Source organism: Perca fluviatilis, chromosome 7 (assembly GCF_010015445.1).
Source record: "Perca fluviatilis chromosome 7, GENO_Pfluv_1.0, whole genome shotgun sequence".
Classification (NCBI taxonomy): Eukaryota; Metazoa; Chordata; class Actinopteri; order Perciformes; family Percidae; genus Perca; species Perca fluviatilis.
In genome coordinates this window covers 23,108,738-23,127,277 of record NC_053118.1, presented here as the reverse complement: position 1 = coordinate 23,127,277, position 18,540 = coordinate 23,108,738, and the positions used below count along the sequence as shown (strand labels likewise).

The window sequence follows — 18,540 nt, the reverse complement described above, 5'->3', positions numbered from 1 at the left end:
ATGAGCCAGTACATGCAGCACATCATAAGTGTGAGTGTGCCCTCACATGGCTGAACTATGCAATGACAAAAAAAAAGAAATCCATTCATGGTTAGTTTAGCTTTCCATCATTTTTGCTCCCAGTGGCAATAATGGGACGTCTGTGACGCAACAGAGCGGATATACAACAAAAAGCTGAAACATGCCAGTCTAACACTTCATTACATCTGCTGCCTCTTCCTGGTTGTTCATAACTGGGTCTATTCTCATCCCTCTCTCCTCTCCTCCTCTACCTTTATCACTTCAATCACTTGGCCATGTGCCTCGTGCCACTCAGAACCCCTGCTGCCCGTTCCACTTCATGCTGCACAAACATAGCCACACACTGACATAGGCCAATTTCAACCACACACAGACCACAGAGATTTCTGTCCACACTCTATCCATCATCCATCTGTCTGTCACTGCACTTTGAAGTTGTATGCAATCTGGATAGCTACCAACCCTACACACACACACACACACACACACACACACTATACTATAGTACTGTACAAATACAATGCCAGCTGGACTGCTGATCTCACACACACACACACACACACACACACACACACACACACACACACACAGCCGGTTGAATATGCATAATCATCATGCTCTGAGGACCTTGTATGCTCAGCAATGCAACAGCCCAGTGGTGTCAATTAGGGGACCAGAATCTGTTTTGTGTTACTTACAGAACGACATTGATTTAATGGCTTAACCCTCACAGTGACCTTAACAATATGTATGTAGCACTTCAATGAGCGTCTACAACAAGAAGGCTATAGGAGCGATTGTTAGTTAGGGCCCCATCTTTTATGGAATAGATGAGGAGGGGCATACTGTAAGTATAAGTCAGAAATGAATAGAGTCAAGTCGATGTTTACATTGCATTGCAGGGTATCAGAATGAGGAATGGGTGTAGTGTATCAGCATAAAGAATATAATGATACGGTCATTTATTGGCATAAAAAACATATGGTAATGTTTGTTTTTGGCACCTTCTGCCTATCACTAGCCTTACTAAAGAATACAAACGCTTCAAGGTAAAGCTGGACATGACCCTGACAGAAACTCAGGATGCCACAGTACGGGCGGCAGCTCCCAGAGTGGCAGCAGGCAGAAAGTGGAACCCATCTGATGCGGTGCAGCAGGCAAAATCCGTTCTCAGGCAGGGAGAGATTGTGTGGGCAATGCCCAAGTAGACTCACATGGCACAGAGCAACACCTGCCCAGAAGAAAGAGCTTGTGGTAAAAGAGATACGACAGCAAGAGGAGGCAGAACGATGTGCAAAGTCAGTTTCACATGTGAAGCAGGGTCAGTGTGGACAAGATGGGAAATCCTTGAACACCGGAAGCTTGCCTGGAAGAATCTTTGGGGAATGTAAGGAGGCAGACTTAGCTTCATCATCACAGCCATCTATTGGAGTAGTGGCGTGGGGAAGACCAATCATGTCCCCTCTGCCATATACCAGCAACCCTACAGAACATACTCACCAGCTCCAAGACCAGCCTTACCCAAGGACACTTTGGTGTCGCACGGACCACTACAGGAAATCATTCCTACCACATGCAATAAAACTTTTAACACTTCAACACTGAGTGTTAGATAAGACTCATATACATCACAATACTGCACTATAGTGCAACTTGCACAAATAGGTTTACTTACATCTTTATAAATACTATTTGAGTAGGTTGTACATTTTTATTTGCCAGTTGTAGGCCTATATACGTTTTATATACATTCTATATTCTATATATCTATATTTTCTGAATAGTTGTTCTTGTATTCTATCTTATTTATTATTCTTGTATATTCTGTATGTGTGCTGTGTGTCTTATATTTGCTGCTGTATCCCAATATGGGATCATTAAAGTCTATCTAATCTAATCTAATTTTATCTACACCTGGAGACACAACCAGGTCCGATGGTCAGCAACCGCCACTTGTGCTGAAAGAACTAACAACTAACTAACAACAACGCCCTCTCTCCCTCAACCCCTGGCTTCTCAAACACCATGGCCTTTGTACCAGCAATAAAGGTGCCACAGATGCAGGAAAAGAACCAAGCCAACTGGACACAGCCCAGGACTGGAAGATGAAGGTCGATCTAGGCCGAAGCTCACCAGTCTCAGCCAGATCAGATCCTGTGGTCTGCCTCGCAAAAGGCCCTGTTCATCATAGAACTGACGGTGCCATGGGAGGATGCAGTTGGTGAAGCGTACAAATGCAAGAAGCTGAGGTACTCTAACCTGGCAACTGAAGCAGGACAAAAGGGCTGGGGAACATGGGTGCTCCCAGTGGAGGTTGGCTGCACGAGTTTTGTGGCCATGGCTGCTGAAAGGGAAGGGAGTCTGATGACAGGCCATCAAGTATGCTTTAATTATAGTTTAAACTTTACGTACATATCATGTAGAGACAAGTTGAGAAAACCAATCGAAAGTGCTTATGTGGGGCTTTCACGTTGTCATTTATGTCTGTAGAACATAAATGTTTTATCGAGAAAAAAAATTAAACTGAATTATTCATACAGTATTTCAGTGATTTACAATGACATATAGTTGGGATTAACTCATTTTTTCTGCTGTATTTGTGTGTATAAATAGTGAAACAATATTTTGTATAACCTTGAACTGTTGAGGTGATTATCAAAAATTAAAATCTAATTATTATAGTTACCTGTGTCATTTTTCTTGTATTTTTGTTTTTTGGCAGCTTTGCTAAAAATAAAAAAAAAAGAAAAGGGATTCCATTATTTTTCGTGAAGACAGTTTAAAAGGTGCTCAACAAAGAGAAACTATATACATAGAAAGTCAGCAAGAATAAACCAAAATTAACTTGGACTCCAGTATTTCATCAAACTGATGTAAATCCAATGTCACCATAAAGCACACCTGCTCATTTATTTGCATCTTTGCCCGCAATGACTTAATACAGCTAGAGAGAGTCAAGGATATAGGTTCACATTTTTCAAGTCTTTCTAAAAATATTACTCACAAGCCCATTATGTAGATTGAAAAAGTTATTTGTTGCTATATTCATTACCCCTGACGATATCCCTTCTTAACATGTGTCCATTGAAAGAGATGGGGGACACAACACAGTCCTTTTTTGGGCAAAAATGACTTGTAATGTTCAGCTGAAGCTAAAATTAGGTTTCAACCATCTGCCTTAAATCAAACTGTCTTTAGTCTATGAGTTCTTTGTGGACCAAAAGTCTTTTTATGTACTAGACTCCCTCTATAAGTTGTAAGTTATACATTCAGTTCAAGGTAACATAGTGATGCATTAAACATATGCACTTACTATTTTAATAGAGCAAATATTCTCCCCTATCTCCAAGAACAGCAGCACATTTTTCATTCTCTGCTTGGTTAACCTTTGCTCTTCACACCCTCCACATCTCTCTCCTTCCACTGACCCTCTATAAAAGTGAGTTTGCCAAACTAAAATACAGTAGAGCTTAGCCTAGGCCTTTCAGCATGCCAGAAAACCTATACTCGCACAATGGCCAGCGTAGAAATAAGGAACGGGTCGGCCACAAGGACCCAGTCAGGTCAGTTGAGCGATACAGTATTGAATAACTTATCTTGAGCCGAGCTCTGTTGGGCTCTGTGGCTTAAATGGAGCAGAAAATTGAGAGTGTGCGAAAAAAAAGAGGACTGTCTTACAAACTCAATTACGCCCTGGAGGCAGTCCAGCAGATATATTATCAAGTATCTTAATTATTTTTTTTTTTCTTCACAAAGATCCATGTAAAGTTTGGTCTCATCTTTGGTGATTAGCATAGAGCAGAATCAGAGATGAAAGCAGAGATATAAACCCTGGCCCTGGTGTTCATGATCAAGAAAAGTTATATGTGATTAATGAAAAAAGCCACATCAAATATACTGCAATTCTTTTAACATGCGTATGGAATAGACACCAACGTGGAAGAAAAGATGGGACAAAGATTTAATTCAAATAAGTTAACATAATTCACATTAAACAAAAAGCCAATCTGAATATAGTGTTTATGTTAGAATAACTCAAAAACATTTGGTCAAACTCACATGATATGAATTAAATACGTAAAATATGACAGCTGCGACAAAAGATAAAGTAAGCATTTTCCTTCAAACAAAAAGTTAATATTGAAATAAAACAAGTGCAAATGACTCACAGTGTCTCTGACGGTAGGAAAGATAGATTACATCTTTCACATGAGATAGTGCAGCTCTTTCAAATAGTACTCTTTATATACATAGTTAGAGCAGAGGATTGTTGAGAGTAAATAAGTTATCATTTTCTGAGCACTTGAGGGTTTTACATATTGGATTGTATGGGAATGCAACTTCATGGGGGCATGTTAGCAGTCTAATTAATATTCAATAACTCACATAAAAATCATGATTTCAAGCATGAACTTTCCCTTTCATATACATATACACATATGGAACTTTTCTCATACAGGAAAGCTAATGTCAAAATCGTGTATGACTTCTGATTTTTACCACTGAATGGAATGGGAATAATTCACATACATTCATATAAATAAATAAGCTTAAAAACATTGAAATAAATATTGCAAGTGCCTCCTATTTTAAATGTCAATTAATGATGAAAGTTTAGCATCTAACCAGAGTTACATTTGATCACCTTCCGCCTCCTTCCCTTCACTTTGCAGAAAACTCTTTTAAGTTTCCATCTCAGACTCGGAGTTGTCCAAATTAGACACAGTAGAGCTGTACCACTCAGCACTCTCTTCTTTCTCCTGCACTCCGGATCCGCCGCCTCCTCCTCTGTCTCTTCTCTCGTTCAGCATTTCCATGGCTACTTGGTGGTAAGGGTGTTTGCGTTTGGTGTGTCGGCGTAGTGTGTTGCGCTCTGCAAAGCGTGTGTGGCAAAGTTGGCACTGGTATGGTTTCTCTCCGGTGTGGACCCTTTGGTGGCGCTGGAGCTCACCGGCCTCCCTGAAGCGTTTGGAGCAGATGTGGCAAACAAAGTTCCTCTGGCCTGTGTGGATGTGCTTGTGTCTCTGTTGACGAAAAATAGTAAACATTTGATCACGAATCTATGAAATATCTCTCAACACTTTTATTAATGCACCTAAAATCAATATTTTTATATTAACAATGGATCATATAGACTACATGTGAAAGGGGTCACCCGTAGTGATGAACCCATAAAGACTTATCGTCAGACACTTTAGCCAGAGCTTAGTAAATCTTTAAGCTCATTGTTGGGATTTACCAGCAACTTTACTGTTTTGGTTCAGTCTGACTGCTCTCATAGGAGCGTGCTAGGCCACAGCAGGCAGCTGTTTTAGGCTAAAAAGCTCTAAAAACCCACTGTGCACTTCCTGCTCAGCACCAAATGACAGACAGACAAAGTTAGTGACTAGCTAGTGAACATAGTGGAGCATTTAGCAGCTAAGGAGCCAGATAATTGTCACAGGAGTTGGTGAAAACCAAGACTCCATGTCTGCTGGATGAGTAAATAAGCAACTGTTTGCTAACATATCAACCTAAAATATATAAATAGATAAAATGTCAGAAGTGTGCTCACAGCTTGTTTCTGCTGCACCCAAGTGGCCTAAACATCAGTTATTGCATTTTTAACAGTCACTGCACTAATCATTTGCGACATCTGTTCAAGTGGCTGGTGTTATTACTTTTATTGCTCATTAAATGATCGCTGTAATTAGCTTGCAACTGACCTGCAGATGGCTGGAGCGTTTGAAGGCTTTGCTGCACTGCTGGCAAACGTGAGGCTTCTTCTGCGAATGCGTGATGGCGTGGCGCTCAAGGTCAGAGAGGTAAAAGAAGACCCGCGGGCACAGATCGCAGTACAGAACCCTGCGGGGGGCCGTGCTGTCGGGTGTCCACTCTGGAGAGAGAGGATCCAGCGGGTCGAGGGGGCCCAGCGGGTCGAGCTTATCAGAGGGGAGAATGGGTCCGACTGGAGGGGAGGGGGGAGCAGCAGCGTTGGAGAAGTAAAGATGGTCGTCCAGAGGTAAATGCTCCGAATGTTGGTTAGACGGGTCAAATCTGGGTTCCGAGGCTGGTGATTGGGCCTCTGAGCTGGGCTGGGCTAAGGGGTCATAGGTCAAACTAGCAGAATGTGGGTGAGGAGAGGATGCTGTAAACGTTGATGGCTTGTTGTTTTCACTTGAGACTTCTTCAGCAGATATGGCTTCGCTTCCAACGTTTGAATCGGCAGAGCTGATTTGAGAGTGAGCGTTTGTGCTGTGGCGGTCGTTTTGAAGAGCAGGAGAGGACGAACGGACATTAAGAGAGGTGAGAAGAGAGCCGGAGTTTACATTGGTCACTCCTGACAGGATGACGGGGGGGTTGTTGGGGCTCAGTCTGATGACTGGGTGGGACAGTGTGGGTAGAGGTGATCCCAGCATGCTGACCTGACTGGAGGGCAAAGGGAGGGAGACGGGTGCAGAGGCTGCGGTGATCTGGGACAACTGACCAGTGGAGGGGTCGAGGACAGTGATAGGGGTGGAGGTAGGGTCACCAGAGGAAGAGGGTACAGATGAAAGGAGAAGGAACACGGGGGCGGAAGCACCAGCGGAGGTCTGAGTAACTGAAAGGGGAAGCGAGAGACCCACCTGAGCTGAGGAGAGCTGAGGAGAGGAAGAGGAGGATGACAGGAGGAGAATAGGAGTGTTAGAAGAAGTGTTTGTGAGGATCTGAATGGGCTGGTTGGGGACTGATATAACAGCATTGGCCTCCTGAACAGATTTGACGCTTGGCTCTGCAGCCTTAGAGGGAGCGGAGTTTTTAATCAAACCTGTGAAGACTTCTGGAGTCTTTGTCTGATCGACACCTAGTGATGGAGAATCAGCAGCAGGGGCTGGCGAGTTGTAAATATGATCAGAAGGTGGATATAGTGCATTATCTAAACTTTGTCTGAGGCTAGGATCTGCTAACGTGGCTAATTGTGGCAACCTCATTTCTTCAACCTGATCCTCTGACGTGGAAGCATCGACCTGCGGCACTTTGAGTCCATCTGGACTAAGCGTATACGGGATTCCCCGGTCGTCTATGAGAAGAAGGTTTTCAGTGTCACAGTCTATCGAGGAGAGGGAGGTAAAGACAGAGGTAGAAAAGAAAGAGGGAGACAGGAGAGAGTCTTCAAGTGTATCTGTGGCGTCCATATGCGGCACAGAACCCTCTCCTTCACCATCATCGTCCTCTTCTACTACATCTCTGTCCCCTTCTCCCTCATATTCATCCACCTCCATAATCAGTGAGCTTTCGCAGCCAGAGTCATCCGGGAAGCGTTCACACCTCTCTCGACTCTCTCTTTTCTTGGGCAGACTCAGGTCTAGTGCTTCTGTCTGTTCTTCCATTCCCACGTCATCAAACATCTTACAACATTTCATGTCCATTTCTTGCAAAATTAAAGGAATATTTTCCTCAATTTCTCTCTCTGTAGTTTCCTCTTTAATCCCTTTCAGACTCAATATTTTAGCTGCATTAGTGCTTGAGATCAAAGGAGTTTCTGACTCATCAGTGTGAATGATTTTAGCAACTGTAACAAGTCTGTCTTTGCACATTGTTTCCTCCTTCTCTGCCTCTGTTTCATGGAATGATTCTGGCTTAGCTTCCTCAGTCTTATGGTAAGTAACATCCGTGATTTCTCCTTTTTTCTTAACAGCAGATAGTAGGATTTTACTTCTGTGTTTTTCTGCTCCAGCTGAGACCAAAACAGGTCTTCTAAAATGTGAGTGAGCAAAGTCTTTGGTCAGGCTGATGGCAGAGTTTGTGATTGGCCTCTTGCACCGTGGGGGAACAACAATTTTGAGTCGGATTGGTTGGCTGTGCAACTCGGGCACTCCAGTCTTTACTGTGATTGGCTGTCTGAACCCACCAATCTTACTTGTTTCCTGAGAGGCTGGCTTAGTCCCGCCCCCCTTTGGCTTATTCCCATTGATTGATGGAGCAGCCTGCCTGATGGTCACTGCTGCTTTGACAGGGCATGGCTGGAGGTTACCTGGTACAGTTATAGGTGAGGTCTTTTCCTTTAGTTCCAAAAAAACATCTGTCACTGGCCCTGATCCCTCTGCACACTGGCTGCCATTTTGGACATCCAGGCTGCCACCGGTCAGGACTGAAGCCAACTGAGAATCCATTTTGGGGCATACCCATTTATATATCTACAAAATAGGAATACAAACATAAATCAGATACTCTGAGAAGCAAAATTAGAATAAAAATAAAGACATTTTATGGTAGTAAGGGAAGGAAATGAAATAAATATTGTGGGATGGCTGGAAAAACTCAGTGTCTCAGTGGTGATTATTGGGGTCAAGTTTAGTGCAAAAGCCAATAATCAGTGATTTTGTGAGATTACTAACAGCCTATGGATGAGACTGAGCACCCCAACTCCTCAGTCCGGAATGTTGAGCGACCTGACCCCCCCCACCTCCTCAACACCACACCGTCCAGGTAATTGTATTGGTTACCTTGAATGATCCGAAATTATAGCTCAGCGAATTTCTTACCGAGGGGTCGACCGGTGTTGGAGTCGCCGATCATTCAGAGAAACGCACCGGAGCACAGAAGGGTCCGACTGACGTGAGCGAAATAACATTTTCTCTCTCTCTCTCTCTCTCTCTCTCTCTCTCTCTCTCTCTCTCTCTCTCTCTCTCTCTCATCCACATGTAACATCAATAATAAAACGATTGATTTCGCTTTGTAATAAAATTTATATTCCGGTTTGGTTTGCAAATACACGCCTGTTCTAAAAATATGTCTGGGGGGTAAACAGAGAAGAACTGTCCGTGGAGGACGCCATTACGCACAGTCCTAGGTCCGAAATGCCAATATTTTTATGGTGCGTGTGCGCCTCGACATCAGCTCTCGGACCTGGGACTACGACATCACTAACGCGTCGGTCGGAGTTAGAGAAACGTGTATATTTACAGAGAGTCGCGGTGTGGAGCGGATCCTTCCCTTTGCACCGGAGCTTCCTCGAACCTACAGCCAGCCATTTTAGAGCCGAGGGTCCGAGACACCGAGAGCGCAACCCGGCAGCTTTAGGACAAACTTTCCCAGCGCGCTGTCATTTATTCCAGCCCTTCTGTCAGAGCCGGCGTAGGACGCTCTTTCGATACATTTAAAACTGTATTTAAAACTATACTCCACCCATACACTCGCTGCATAGGGACTGGCTTACCCGTGCTGTGGATATTTCCGGAGGACCAAATATGACTGTGCAGTGTAAAGGGTGATGCTGCGAATGCCGAGGGAGGGAGGGGTCAAGGGGAGTTGCTATGGTGTCGCAGCCTACCGGGTCCGACCAGTAGCCATGTTCAGCCTATGAGTACAGTTGAACCTGCAGCCTGCATAGAAAGGCTCCCTGTACGCCTGAGAGACAGAGAGGCGGGATGCACAACAATATAGACATAAAGAGGATGGAGAAAAATGGAATTGGAGACCCACAGTAAGACTTTATGTGAGGTCAAAAAGGAAGCCAGAGAGCAAAACATTTTTGACATAACTTTATTTCACATCATTAAATCTTACAAGCCTCAAGACTTGATGCGTCAGGGTTAAGGGAGGGGAGACAGATCACACAGTGAGATATCACAGAGTCAAGCTATTATGAGTTAGGCTACATGGAGGTATCTTTACATGCATAACTGATATAGCATGTATCAATGCATCATATGGACATCCTCATATGCATTTCATCTACAGTATGCATTGGCTCAAGCTGAAAGAAGATCAAAGTAATACTTGAGGGCTTTGCAGATTATAATTACGCCCACAGTTTGAAAGTATGCCACAGAGAGGGACAAAGGCCACAAGCTCAGGATCCACAAGAGCTGTGAAAAAAATATTTCAGCGTGTAAAACAGACAATCACAATCATAGCATAGATAGTTTAAGCAAAGCTGCAGAGTGGAGAGGGACTGCTCTGGGCGATGGTGTGTGTCAGGAGGTGTTCCTATTGTAACACAGTGTCATGGGTGTTGGGTGGGTCGAGGAGGTCATCACTCCACATCATCAGGCTCACATGCTTCAATCTCTGAGACCAGTCGGTGAGGGAAGAGTTTATACTGCAACCACGTGGGCTCTGAAGTACAAAGAGAAGGTGCATGAATATTGCAAAACTGTCAATAATGTGACTCAATCATGTTCTTCCGACTAACAGATACAGATAAGAAAAGGACGGCCTGTATGGGTGGTCCGAGGTTTACCAAGGTAGCAGGCTGGTGGCTGCAGCTTTCCATCAAAGCAGGTCTTGGATGCAGCGAAGCTGCACTGCTTGCGAGGGTGTTTGCAGTAGAACGTCACATTTTCCCCGTGAGGAACCACGGCGTCTGTGACATCAAACGGCCAGCGCTTCACTCCACCAATCACCACACGGCTTCGCTCGGCAGGGATGAGACAGCGGGCTGTGAAAAAGATTAACAAGGTATGAAAGTAGGCTATGATTTAATACAAAAATAAATGTGCTAGGACTATATATGTCTTTGATTCAAACTTTTTGCATACATTGAATGTGCCATGCCATAAGAATTCCAAGTTTTTATGGGCCTAAAAACGTATGTATTTAAAAGTATTTAAACTCACTTTTACACACCAGTGATTTAAAACATCCCTCACCTCTGCAGTATGGGGGCGATGCACTCCAGTTGCCATTAGACAGGCAGGTGACCTTCTGGGGTCCATCCAGCAGGAAGTTTTTTTTACAAAGGTAGTGGATGTCAAAGCCAACTTCATATTCAGTCTTTTGGACAGCCACCACGTATCCCTGCGCCACCTCTCCAGGAGGCTGGCAATACGCTTCTGAGAAAGAGAGAGAGAGAGAGAGAGAGAGAGAGAGAGAGAGAGAGAGAGAGAGAGAGAGAGAGTGAGAGAGAGAGATGCAGATTATCAGTCTGCTTATTCAGGAAAGCTACTCATCTTTAAACATACAATATGGAGCTCATTATAGTTTGAAGTTAAACCGAAAGCTTGAATCAAAGCAACAATGCCTCTGTCCTTTTTTTCTGCCCTTGTCTGTGCTTTCAACAAAGGCCATGCAATACCAGTTTGGGCCAAAAGATGGCAGAAAAGAACTGCGAAATTGAGCAGTAGATCTTGATGAATACTTGGAAGGGGTTTGTGTGTTTTTGTCTGTCTCCTTCTTTGATTCACTCTTTTTTTTTTACATATCTGCGCACACACACACAAGAAATAAATGAGCATCCTGACAAAATAAACACACTGTCCCTCAGTCCATTCACTCACACATCAACCACCGTTCCATCTTCTCCTGCTAACCTTGAAAGATGCATGAGGGCACACAGACAGTCGAGATGAAGCTCGCACACACACACACACACACACACACACACACACATAGCCAGTGAAAGATACAGTGCACTTACTTTTACAGATGGGGTGAGGATACTGCCAGGTCTGATTATCCTGGCAGAAATTCTCACTGTTCCCCACTATATCCGCCCTGCAGCAGAGAAGGGAGAGAGTGGTTGGGACAGATGGCATTGTGTCATGTACAGTATTGACAGCTGAGGAGCTTTGTCTGAATAAAAGTGATGAAAAAAGGTGTAAATGATTTCCTTTTTACACTCTGTCTCTCTTATTCCGAGTATCTGAATTTTGTGTGCACAGTTCTGGCTGACACATCCACTCAGGCTCATCTTATCCTGTGGATGAGTCAGTGTGTAAAGGGGAATCAATACAAGATTAGATTGTAATGACCTAGTTAGCTCAATGGGGAGATCAAAATTAATTCCTTGTCATTCATCGCTCATCACCCGTCATTCCCCATCATCTCTTCCACAGTGGTGGAAAGTAAAGTACATTTACTCAAGAACAGTTTTGAGGTACTTTAGTTGAGCATGTCATGATATTCTATACTTCTATTCCACTATAATTTAGAGGGGTATATTGTAAATTTTACTCCACTACATTTATCTGACAGCTTTAGTTATTAGTCACATTACAGATTTTACATTACAAAACATATCATACACTTATACAGGTGTGTTTGATACTAGGTACATTTAGCCCATAATATTTCTGTACTAAAATCCAAGTATTTTGTAGAAGTGTACTAGTCCTGCTACTACTTTTACTTAATTAACTGATCTGAGTATTTCTTCTATCACAGCTCTCCTGTGATCAAGCCTTCCCTCCGCTCCCTCCCTTTTCTTCACACTCCATCCCCATCTTCTCACTTCCTCCATTTCTACCTTTGTATCCTTTCAGGATTTCATAGCCTCTGCCTACGCACTCACAACCTCAACCTCCCATCATCCCCCAGCTCTCACCCAGACAGGCAGCTGTAGCGGATGGCAGTTCCTGCTGTTGCGTCGCCCTGGATGCTGAAGGTGTTGATGATCTCCTCAGGCAGAGGGCAGGTTTGGACGGCAGCAGGTTCTTCAGGTGACTGAGCCTCTAAAGGTCAGAGAAGAACAGAAAGTTAAAGACTTTATTGGCAAGTCCTTTACTTGAAGCTATAGTGTGTAATTTCTGTCGCCCCCATGAGGAATTCTAAGTAATGACAACAAAACTGTCGCGCGTCCACATGATGCGAGCCTTCCGTAACTGCGCACCGCCCCATTAATATCAAGTTACGCCCTAAAGCTTTAAGTAAAAGTAGCAACAATGTAAAAAATACTCCACTGCAAGTAAAAAAAAAAAAAAACAAGCCAGCAGAAAAACAGTCAGACCAGCCTTCAGTTACTGTTATGCCATTTCTTCAACAGAGAAGTTGCATTCCCACATAGCAGTGGTGGAATATGCCTAAGTATATTTATTAAAGCGCTGTACATAAGTACATTTTTGAGGTATTTGTACTTTACTTGGGTATATCCAAATTATGCATCTTAATACTTCTATTTTCCCTAACTTCTCCCACAGTTTAGTTGCAAATATTGTTGCTTTGCAGATTAAGACAAAATACAATATCAGAAATCAGAAAAACCTGTGAACTTATAAATTATTGTGCATTTTATTGAATATGACCCAACGGTATAAAGTGATTGAAGCTCCTCCTCAACCAGCTACTGCACTAAAATGCTGCCTACACACAGCAATACTTGTTGCAATAATAACATAAAGGTAACTCATTTATTTAAATCCCCCTATTTATAAGCAGTATATAAACATATCATAAATTGTTTATACCACACTTAAATGTAGTTATCATTAGAAGTAGGTACATTTTAGTGTGTTTATTAATGCTGCATGTTTTATATCATTACAACTGTGTTTTACTATATTATCATTAGCTGTTTATACACCAGCCTCCACTAATAGCTGTTGACACTGATATTTGTAGAGGAGTACTTTTACATTGTAGTATTACTAAAGTAATAGTATGTATAGGATATGAATACTTCTTTCAGCACTGCCCTGTAGTGACAGGGATAAGCTCCTCGGAGAGAAAATGCAGCAGCACTCAGTGTGCATCTAATGTGCATTTGTGACATAAAAAGACGTAAACACAACCCAATATACAGTATGTCCACGATTACCAACAGGAACACAGAAAACATTAGAATCAGCATGTAACTGATGGATGTGGATGTGATTTTGCAGGTGACAACCATCATCAAGTAAAGAAGGAAGGAAGCAGGGATGAAAAACAAATGGATAGAGGAAAGAACATTAATCCTGCTACCTCATTTGACTCGTATAACCAGAGCTTCTATTTGGTGTGTGACCCGCAGAGGCGTTTCACTTCATGTCTTGTTCTATAAGTTGAAATAACCCTTCTTGTGTAATAAATCAAAGTTCGATGAGCAGATGAAAATCCGCCCGACACCTCTCTGAGCTCATAGCTGTATATCTGTGATTGTATAACACCTGCTCATTCCTGGAAGTTTGAGTGCCTCACGATTGTGGAAATATAAATATCAAGAGTGGTGTTCAGAGAGAGGCTAGAGCGACCCAAGCTCCATCAAGCGCAGGGTTTCTGAGCAGAGCCTGGCTTTGAAATGCAGAGACAGCTCTTGCCTTAGGGCTGTCTTAGGTATCTGAAACCGAGAAGCGTTAATATAAGAATGTAAAGGGACCTATGGGAGAGGTAGAGTTAGGAGTCTGTTTGGCTGCGGATGAGAGCCCAAAGCTGAGTTCTGTTTTCACATATCGCCCTGTTCCTGCCTCTTCTACTGCTGCCACCCACACAGGCTGCTGCACCAAATTGCTGTGAAGCAGGTATATCAAATTCATCTAAAATATTACAAAACCGTGATTTTAAATGAACCACAGCGTTAAATACACAACAATCTGATTGAGACCAAAGATATAAAAGGTTAGGTTTGTTACTCATTTTTCTCCCACAAACACACAGAAACAGATGCATGCACGCACCACAAACTAAATTGCCTCGAGCTACATGCTTGTCCTTGGCTCCCATTGTAGAGAGAGACCTTATCAGAGGCCTCAGATGGAAGAAGATGAGAGGAGAAAGAGATGGGAGGAAAAGAGGATAAGAGAAAAGAGAGCAGAGGAGAGGAGAGCAGGGAACAGAAAGGCCTGGAGCAGCATGAGCAAGAGAGCTCTCTGACTCTCCTGACTGTGATCTGTCGCCCACACACACACACACACACACACACACACACACACACACACACACACACACACACACACACACACACACACACACTCTCTAACACATGTGCAACTTGCCTCCCCACACATACACATCTAATGTATACAGAAAAAATCTACCTCTCTCCCATAAACACACACACAAACACACTCCCAGTAGAAGCACATTCACACCCGCTCACACTTACACTGTGTGCATGCAGCTCTGTGCCACTTTGACAGTAATCCACCGCCCACTGCCTCTCAACAGGCATGAAGGAGCCCGACTCACACTCTAACACACATGCAAAGGACACACACAATACAAACGCTCTCACACGTTCAAAACCCACCTACCTTCTGCCTGTCTCTCAGCAAGAGGATACTCTACGAGAGAGCTGAGAATTGTATCCTTATTTCACATCTTTGAAAAGATAAAAAATCGTGAGGGTGAGAGCGGGACCCAGCTGGGTTGAGGATTCCTAAGAAAGCATCTTTACTGTACCTCCATGGTTGTGTGATTAATGCAGGACTCAGACCTTTTTCTTTAGAGCAATAAGAAATAAGCAAAAGGCATATTTCCAGGTGCTGTATGTTAATGAGATGTGTCGAGACACTAAGAAGTATTGATGGCTTTACTTGATGTACTGCTGTGCAGCCTTACAGCACAGCGGTAGGAGTAATAAGGCGTCACAGCAGTTGAACAAATTTTGTTTGTTTTGTGAGCCACTTCTTTTTTTGTTCGTGCTTTTGTTAAAATGTGTTTACAGCTTTGTTCTGGCCCCTGTGGCCTACAGAAGTGCATCTTTAAAGCAAACCTGCTCACATGTCAGTTTTAGGTTCATTAAGAGCTTGCAGAAGATCTCTTGCACGCACAAGGTTAGACACAACATGAGTGAAGCTTATTCATTCATAATGATAGATTTGTATTCAAGTGGTTGTGATTCATCTTCATTCCATTTTGAGGCTGTAATTTGGGGTTTTGTTGTATGGCTTTATCCTGTAGTTTATTCTGTCCACCCTTAAATAACAACACAGTCCAACAGAAGCACATCTAATTCTGTCTATGAGTAGACAACATAATATAACATCATAAACTATGACCGAAAAAATCAACAAATATAATTTCATACACATGTATAAACAGAAAAGATATTTATGTGCTGTGGTGCACATACAAACAACACACCCTAATATACTGTATGTATGTGCATCCATGCGATCTTCATGCACACAAACGTGTTAAGCTTTCCTCTCCTATTTAAACTTATCAACAGTTCAGCAGTAAAATCTCCCATCAGCCAATATGAACAACTACAGCTCTGGTTACTATGGTGATGAGGAGAATAGGTCCCAGTTGTGCAATGTCTCAGTCGACACAACCACAGATGGGTTTCATTCCTGAATAGCTCTCTCTCTCTCTCTCTCTCTCTCTCTCTCTCTCTTTCTCTTTCTCTTTCTCTTTCTCTTTCTCTCTTTCTCTCTTTTTGACTGTCTTGCATAAACACAAAATCACAATAAAGGCTATGTTTAATCCACAACCCCATCATGGACATAAACACATGAGGTATACCTGCTGCTTCGGTTAAATAAGAAAGACGATAGTTAATCTGAGAAAGTAAGAAATGCCACAGCAACATTCTTCCAGATGTTAATTTCCTGTGTATGAATTCCTTGTTATGAAATAACCTCACGTGAATCGAGAAAGAACATTTTTCTGTTGAACTCAAACCCACCTGTGCAGATGGGCTCATCCCCACTCCACTGTCGGTCACCTTGACAACGGCGAATAGTGGCATCCAAGCCATTGGGCAATGTGAATCCCGGCTTGCAGCGAACTTCAAGCAGGGCAGAAAAAGTGGGAGTGGGAGAGAGGAGGCTCACGTCTGAGTTTTCACTGGGGGGCAGAGGCCAGGGACAAGTTCGACCTGAGGAGAAGAGAGATGATCCAGATGGAGGAGGGGGAATTGCAGAATGTGCCAGAATGTTTCTTGAATAAGACAAATGAGACAACTCTCAACCATTTTAAAATGGCATTAATGAGGTTGAATAACTAGACTGGATGGATTCACAATGCCGTCTTTTATAATGCACAAGCATGATAAAAAGCTTGTGTTCAGCACTGGCATAGGGTGTTTTTTGAGCCCAGATTTTGTGCATGACCAAGGCTTTTATTTTCCAGGAAGACACACGGATGTATGTTGCCACAGCTGTGTACACACACAAACACATGCACGCACAGTCGCGCACGTGCGCACACACACACACACACACACACACACACATACACACACACACACACACACACACAGACACACACACACACACACACACTTTTACTGTGTCTGAGCCCACAATAATGTTCACAGTGACAACTGAGGGTACATGCATACAAATAGTTACCTGGAGCCACACAGCTGAGACCACACTGGCCGTCACACAGACACTGGCGCTTGTTGCCACAGTCTCTGTCAGCTTTGCAGGGCCGAGGACACGTCCTGCTCCTCTCCTCTCCCAGAAGTCTCTCCGTACATGACCCTGTTGTGATACCACACACACTATCACATCACCACAGTGTTTGTCCCTTTGTAAGCTTCTCCTTCATTCATGGCCCCGTTGTAAAAAAACAAAAACAAAAAAACAATTGTAAACACTAAGGGCCATAATGAGGGTTTGTTTGCCTATTCTGCTTTGTTTTCTGTTTGAAGGGAAGTAAATTCAGTGTGGGTGGTCGAGCAAACATTTGCCACCCAGGTTGCCAGATGAGTAAGTATTTAGATGGCAGGCTTTATTACTCTTTGCCATTCAGCTATCAATCTTGTCTTGAGAGTTGTTTTACTTCTGTGAATAGTGTTTTCTCAATGGAGTAACTTTGTCTAAAATTCAATTCAATAATCTAGTATATTTAACCCCTCCCCATTTCCCTCACTTCTCCGTATGTATTCCATCACACGTCATGAAACCAAAATTCTCCACTTACTTTACATTGCAACATTACTAACAACGGCACACCCTCAATGTCCAGAACATTTGAGGGGAAGAGAAGGGGGGAGTCAGACAGGGATCCCCATTTTTCATTTCTTAGAATGAAAACATGTGTGCTACTATATCAGCCATGTGGCCACAAAGTGTGCTGCTCTAATGCACACATGATCATCGCAGAACAGCATGGAGACATGGTGTACTGTACATGTAGCACCTATGATATTAGAAACCTAAATATCGTGAAACCAGAGTTATGGAAGTCCTAGAATCACCATCATCATCATGAAGGTGTGTGAAAAAGTCAATGATGATCCAACACAGAAAGAGCATTTACCATGAACAACTGACCTATTTCACTGTACTTTCACTGTACAACCAAAATGTATATTGTGGAAAAAACTGGCATCCCATAATTAATAAACAAATAAAAACAGACATACACTTAGTTTAAATAACACTGACTTATTTGACGTACTGTATGGTGAAATGCAGACTAGTGATTTCTTTCTAATTCACCAAAATGCACACATATATTGCACGTCCCACACCTTAGTTATAGTCCATTGCATATTTAAGTGCTAATGATTGAATGCAGCTGTTTAACTGATTAATTGCACAGTCCCAAGCCCTGGTTACATAACCATCTGTGCATTAAAATACAAGCTACAGAGCAACAAAGCATGCAGGGGAAAGTCCAGAGTATTTAGTGATAGTCCAGCTGTGTTCATTGTGTACGCAGGGCTCAGTGCTCCCCCAGGTGTGAGTGATGGATGGACTCAGAGGACTTACCTGGAGCCTGCGGGGACACCGTTCCAGTCAGAGCCCACAGGGACAGCAGCAGCAGTGCACAGTCCATCCTTGAAGTCAGGTCTCAGACGATATGAGGGAGGGACACAAAGACACAGCATTTTTAAGGAAAGGGGAACAAAGAATGGGAGGGGGGAAAGGGAGAGAGAGCCAGGGAGGGGCATGGGGGGTGGGT

The 18,540-nt window shown here is 43.1% G+C and overlaps 2 protein-coding genes across 5 annotated transcripts; both read right to left on the bottom strand.

Moving 5' to 3' along the window:
* Positions 1-3,964: 3,964 nt before the first annotated feature.
* On the bottom strand, positions 3,965-9,349 carry LOC120563112. 3 transcript variants are annotated; one of them, XM_039807223.1, is made up of 3 exons: positions 9,200-9,349; positions 5,727-8,177; positions 3,965-5,045 (listed from the first exon to the last, which is right to left on the bottom strand). In XM_039807223.1, the coding sequence occupies exons 2-3, from the start codon at positions 8,151-8,153 to the stop codon at positions 4,704-4,706; spliced, it is 2,769 nt and encodes a 922-aa protein (XP_039663157.1). In that variant the 5' UTR covers positions 8,154-8,177; positions 9,200-9,349; the 3' UTR covers positions 3,965-4,703. The 3 variants fall into 3 exon arrangements, with proteins under 3 accessions (XP_039663157.1, XP_039663156.1, XP_039663158.1); XM_039807222.1 differs by lacking the exon at positions 9,200-9,349 and adding an exon at positions 8,526-9,180; XM_039807224.1 differs by lacking the exon at positions 9,200-9,349 and adding an exon at positions 8,947-9,180.
* A 160-nt stretch (positions 9,350-9,509) lies between these two features.
* Positions 9,510-18,497, bottom strand: ntd5 (ntl-dependent gene 5). Of its 2 annotated transcripts, XM_039807215.1 has the most exons (8): positions 18,348-18,496; positions 16,977-17,111; positions 16,310-16,501; positions 12,308-12,434; positions 11,402-11,478; positions 10,635-10,817; positions 10,226-10,423; positions 9,510-10,101 (listed from the first exon to the last, which is right to left on the bottom strand). In XM_039807215.1, the coding sequence occupies exons 1-8, from the start codon at positions 18,412-18,414 to the stop codon at positions 10,019-10,021; spliced, it is 1,062 nt and encodes a 353-aa protein (XP_039663149.1). In that variant the 5' UTR covers positions 18,415-18,496; the 3' UTR covers positions 9,510-10,018. The 2 variants fall into 2 exon arrangements, with proteins under 2 accessions (XP_039663149.1, XP_039663150.1); XM_039807216.1 differs by lacking the exon at positions 16,310-16,501 and having other exon boundaries at positions 18,348-18,497.
* Positions 18,498-18,540: the final 43 nt, after the last annotated feature.

What these genes read in the sequence shown, in the direction of transcription:
- ntd5 (XM_039807215.1), bottom strand. Translation starts at nt 18,414, where the DNA reads ATGGACTGTGCACTGCTGCTGCTGTCCCTGTGGGCTCTGACTGGAACG. An exon ending in TCTCAGCTGTGTGGCTCCAG is followed by an intron (nt 16,502 to 16,976) that starts GTAACTATTTGT and finishes TCTTCTCCTCAG; the next exon opens with GTCGAACTTGTCCCTGGCCT. An exon ending in ATCGCCCCCATACTGCAGAG is followed by an intron (nt 10,424 to 10,634) that starts GTGAGGGATGTT and finishes TCTTTTTCACAG; the next exon opens with CCCGCTGTCTCATCCCTGCC.
- LOC120563112 (XM_039807223.1), bottom strand. Translation starts at nt 8,153, where the DNA reads ATGGATTCTCAGTTGGCTTCAGTCCTGACCGGTGGCAGCCTGGATGTC. An exon ending in AACGCTCCAGCCATCTGCAG is followed by an intron (nt 5,046 to 5,726) that starts GTCAGTTGCAAG and finishes TTTCGTCAACAG; the next exon opens with AGACACAAGCACATCCACAC.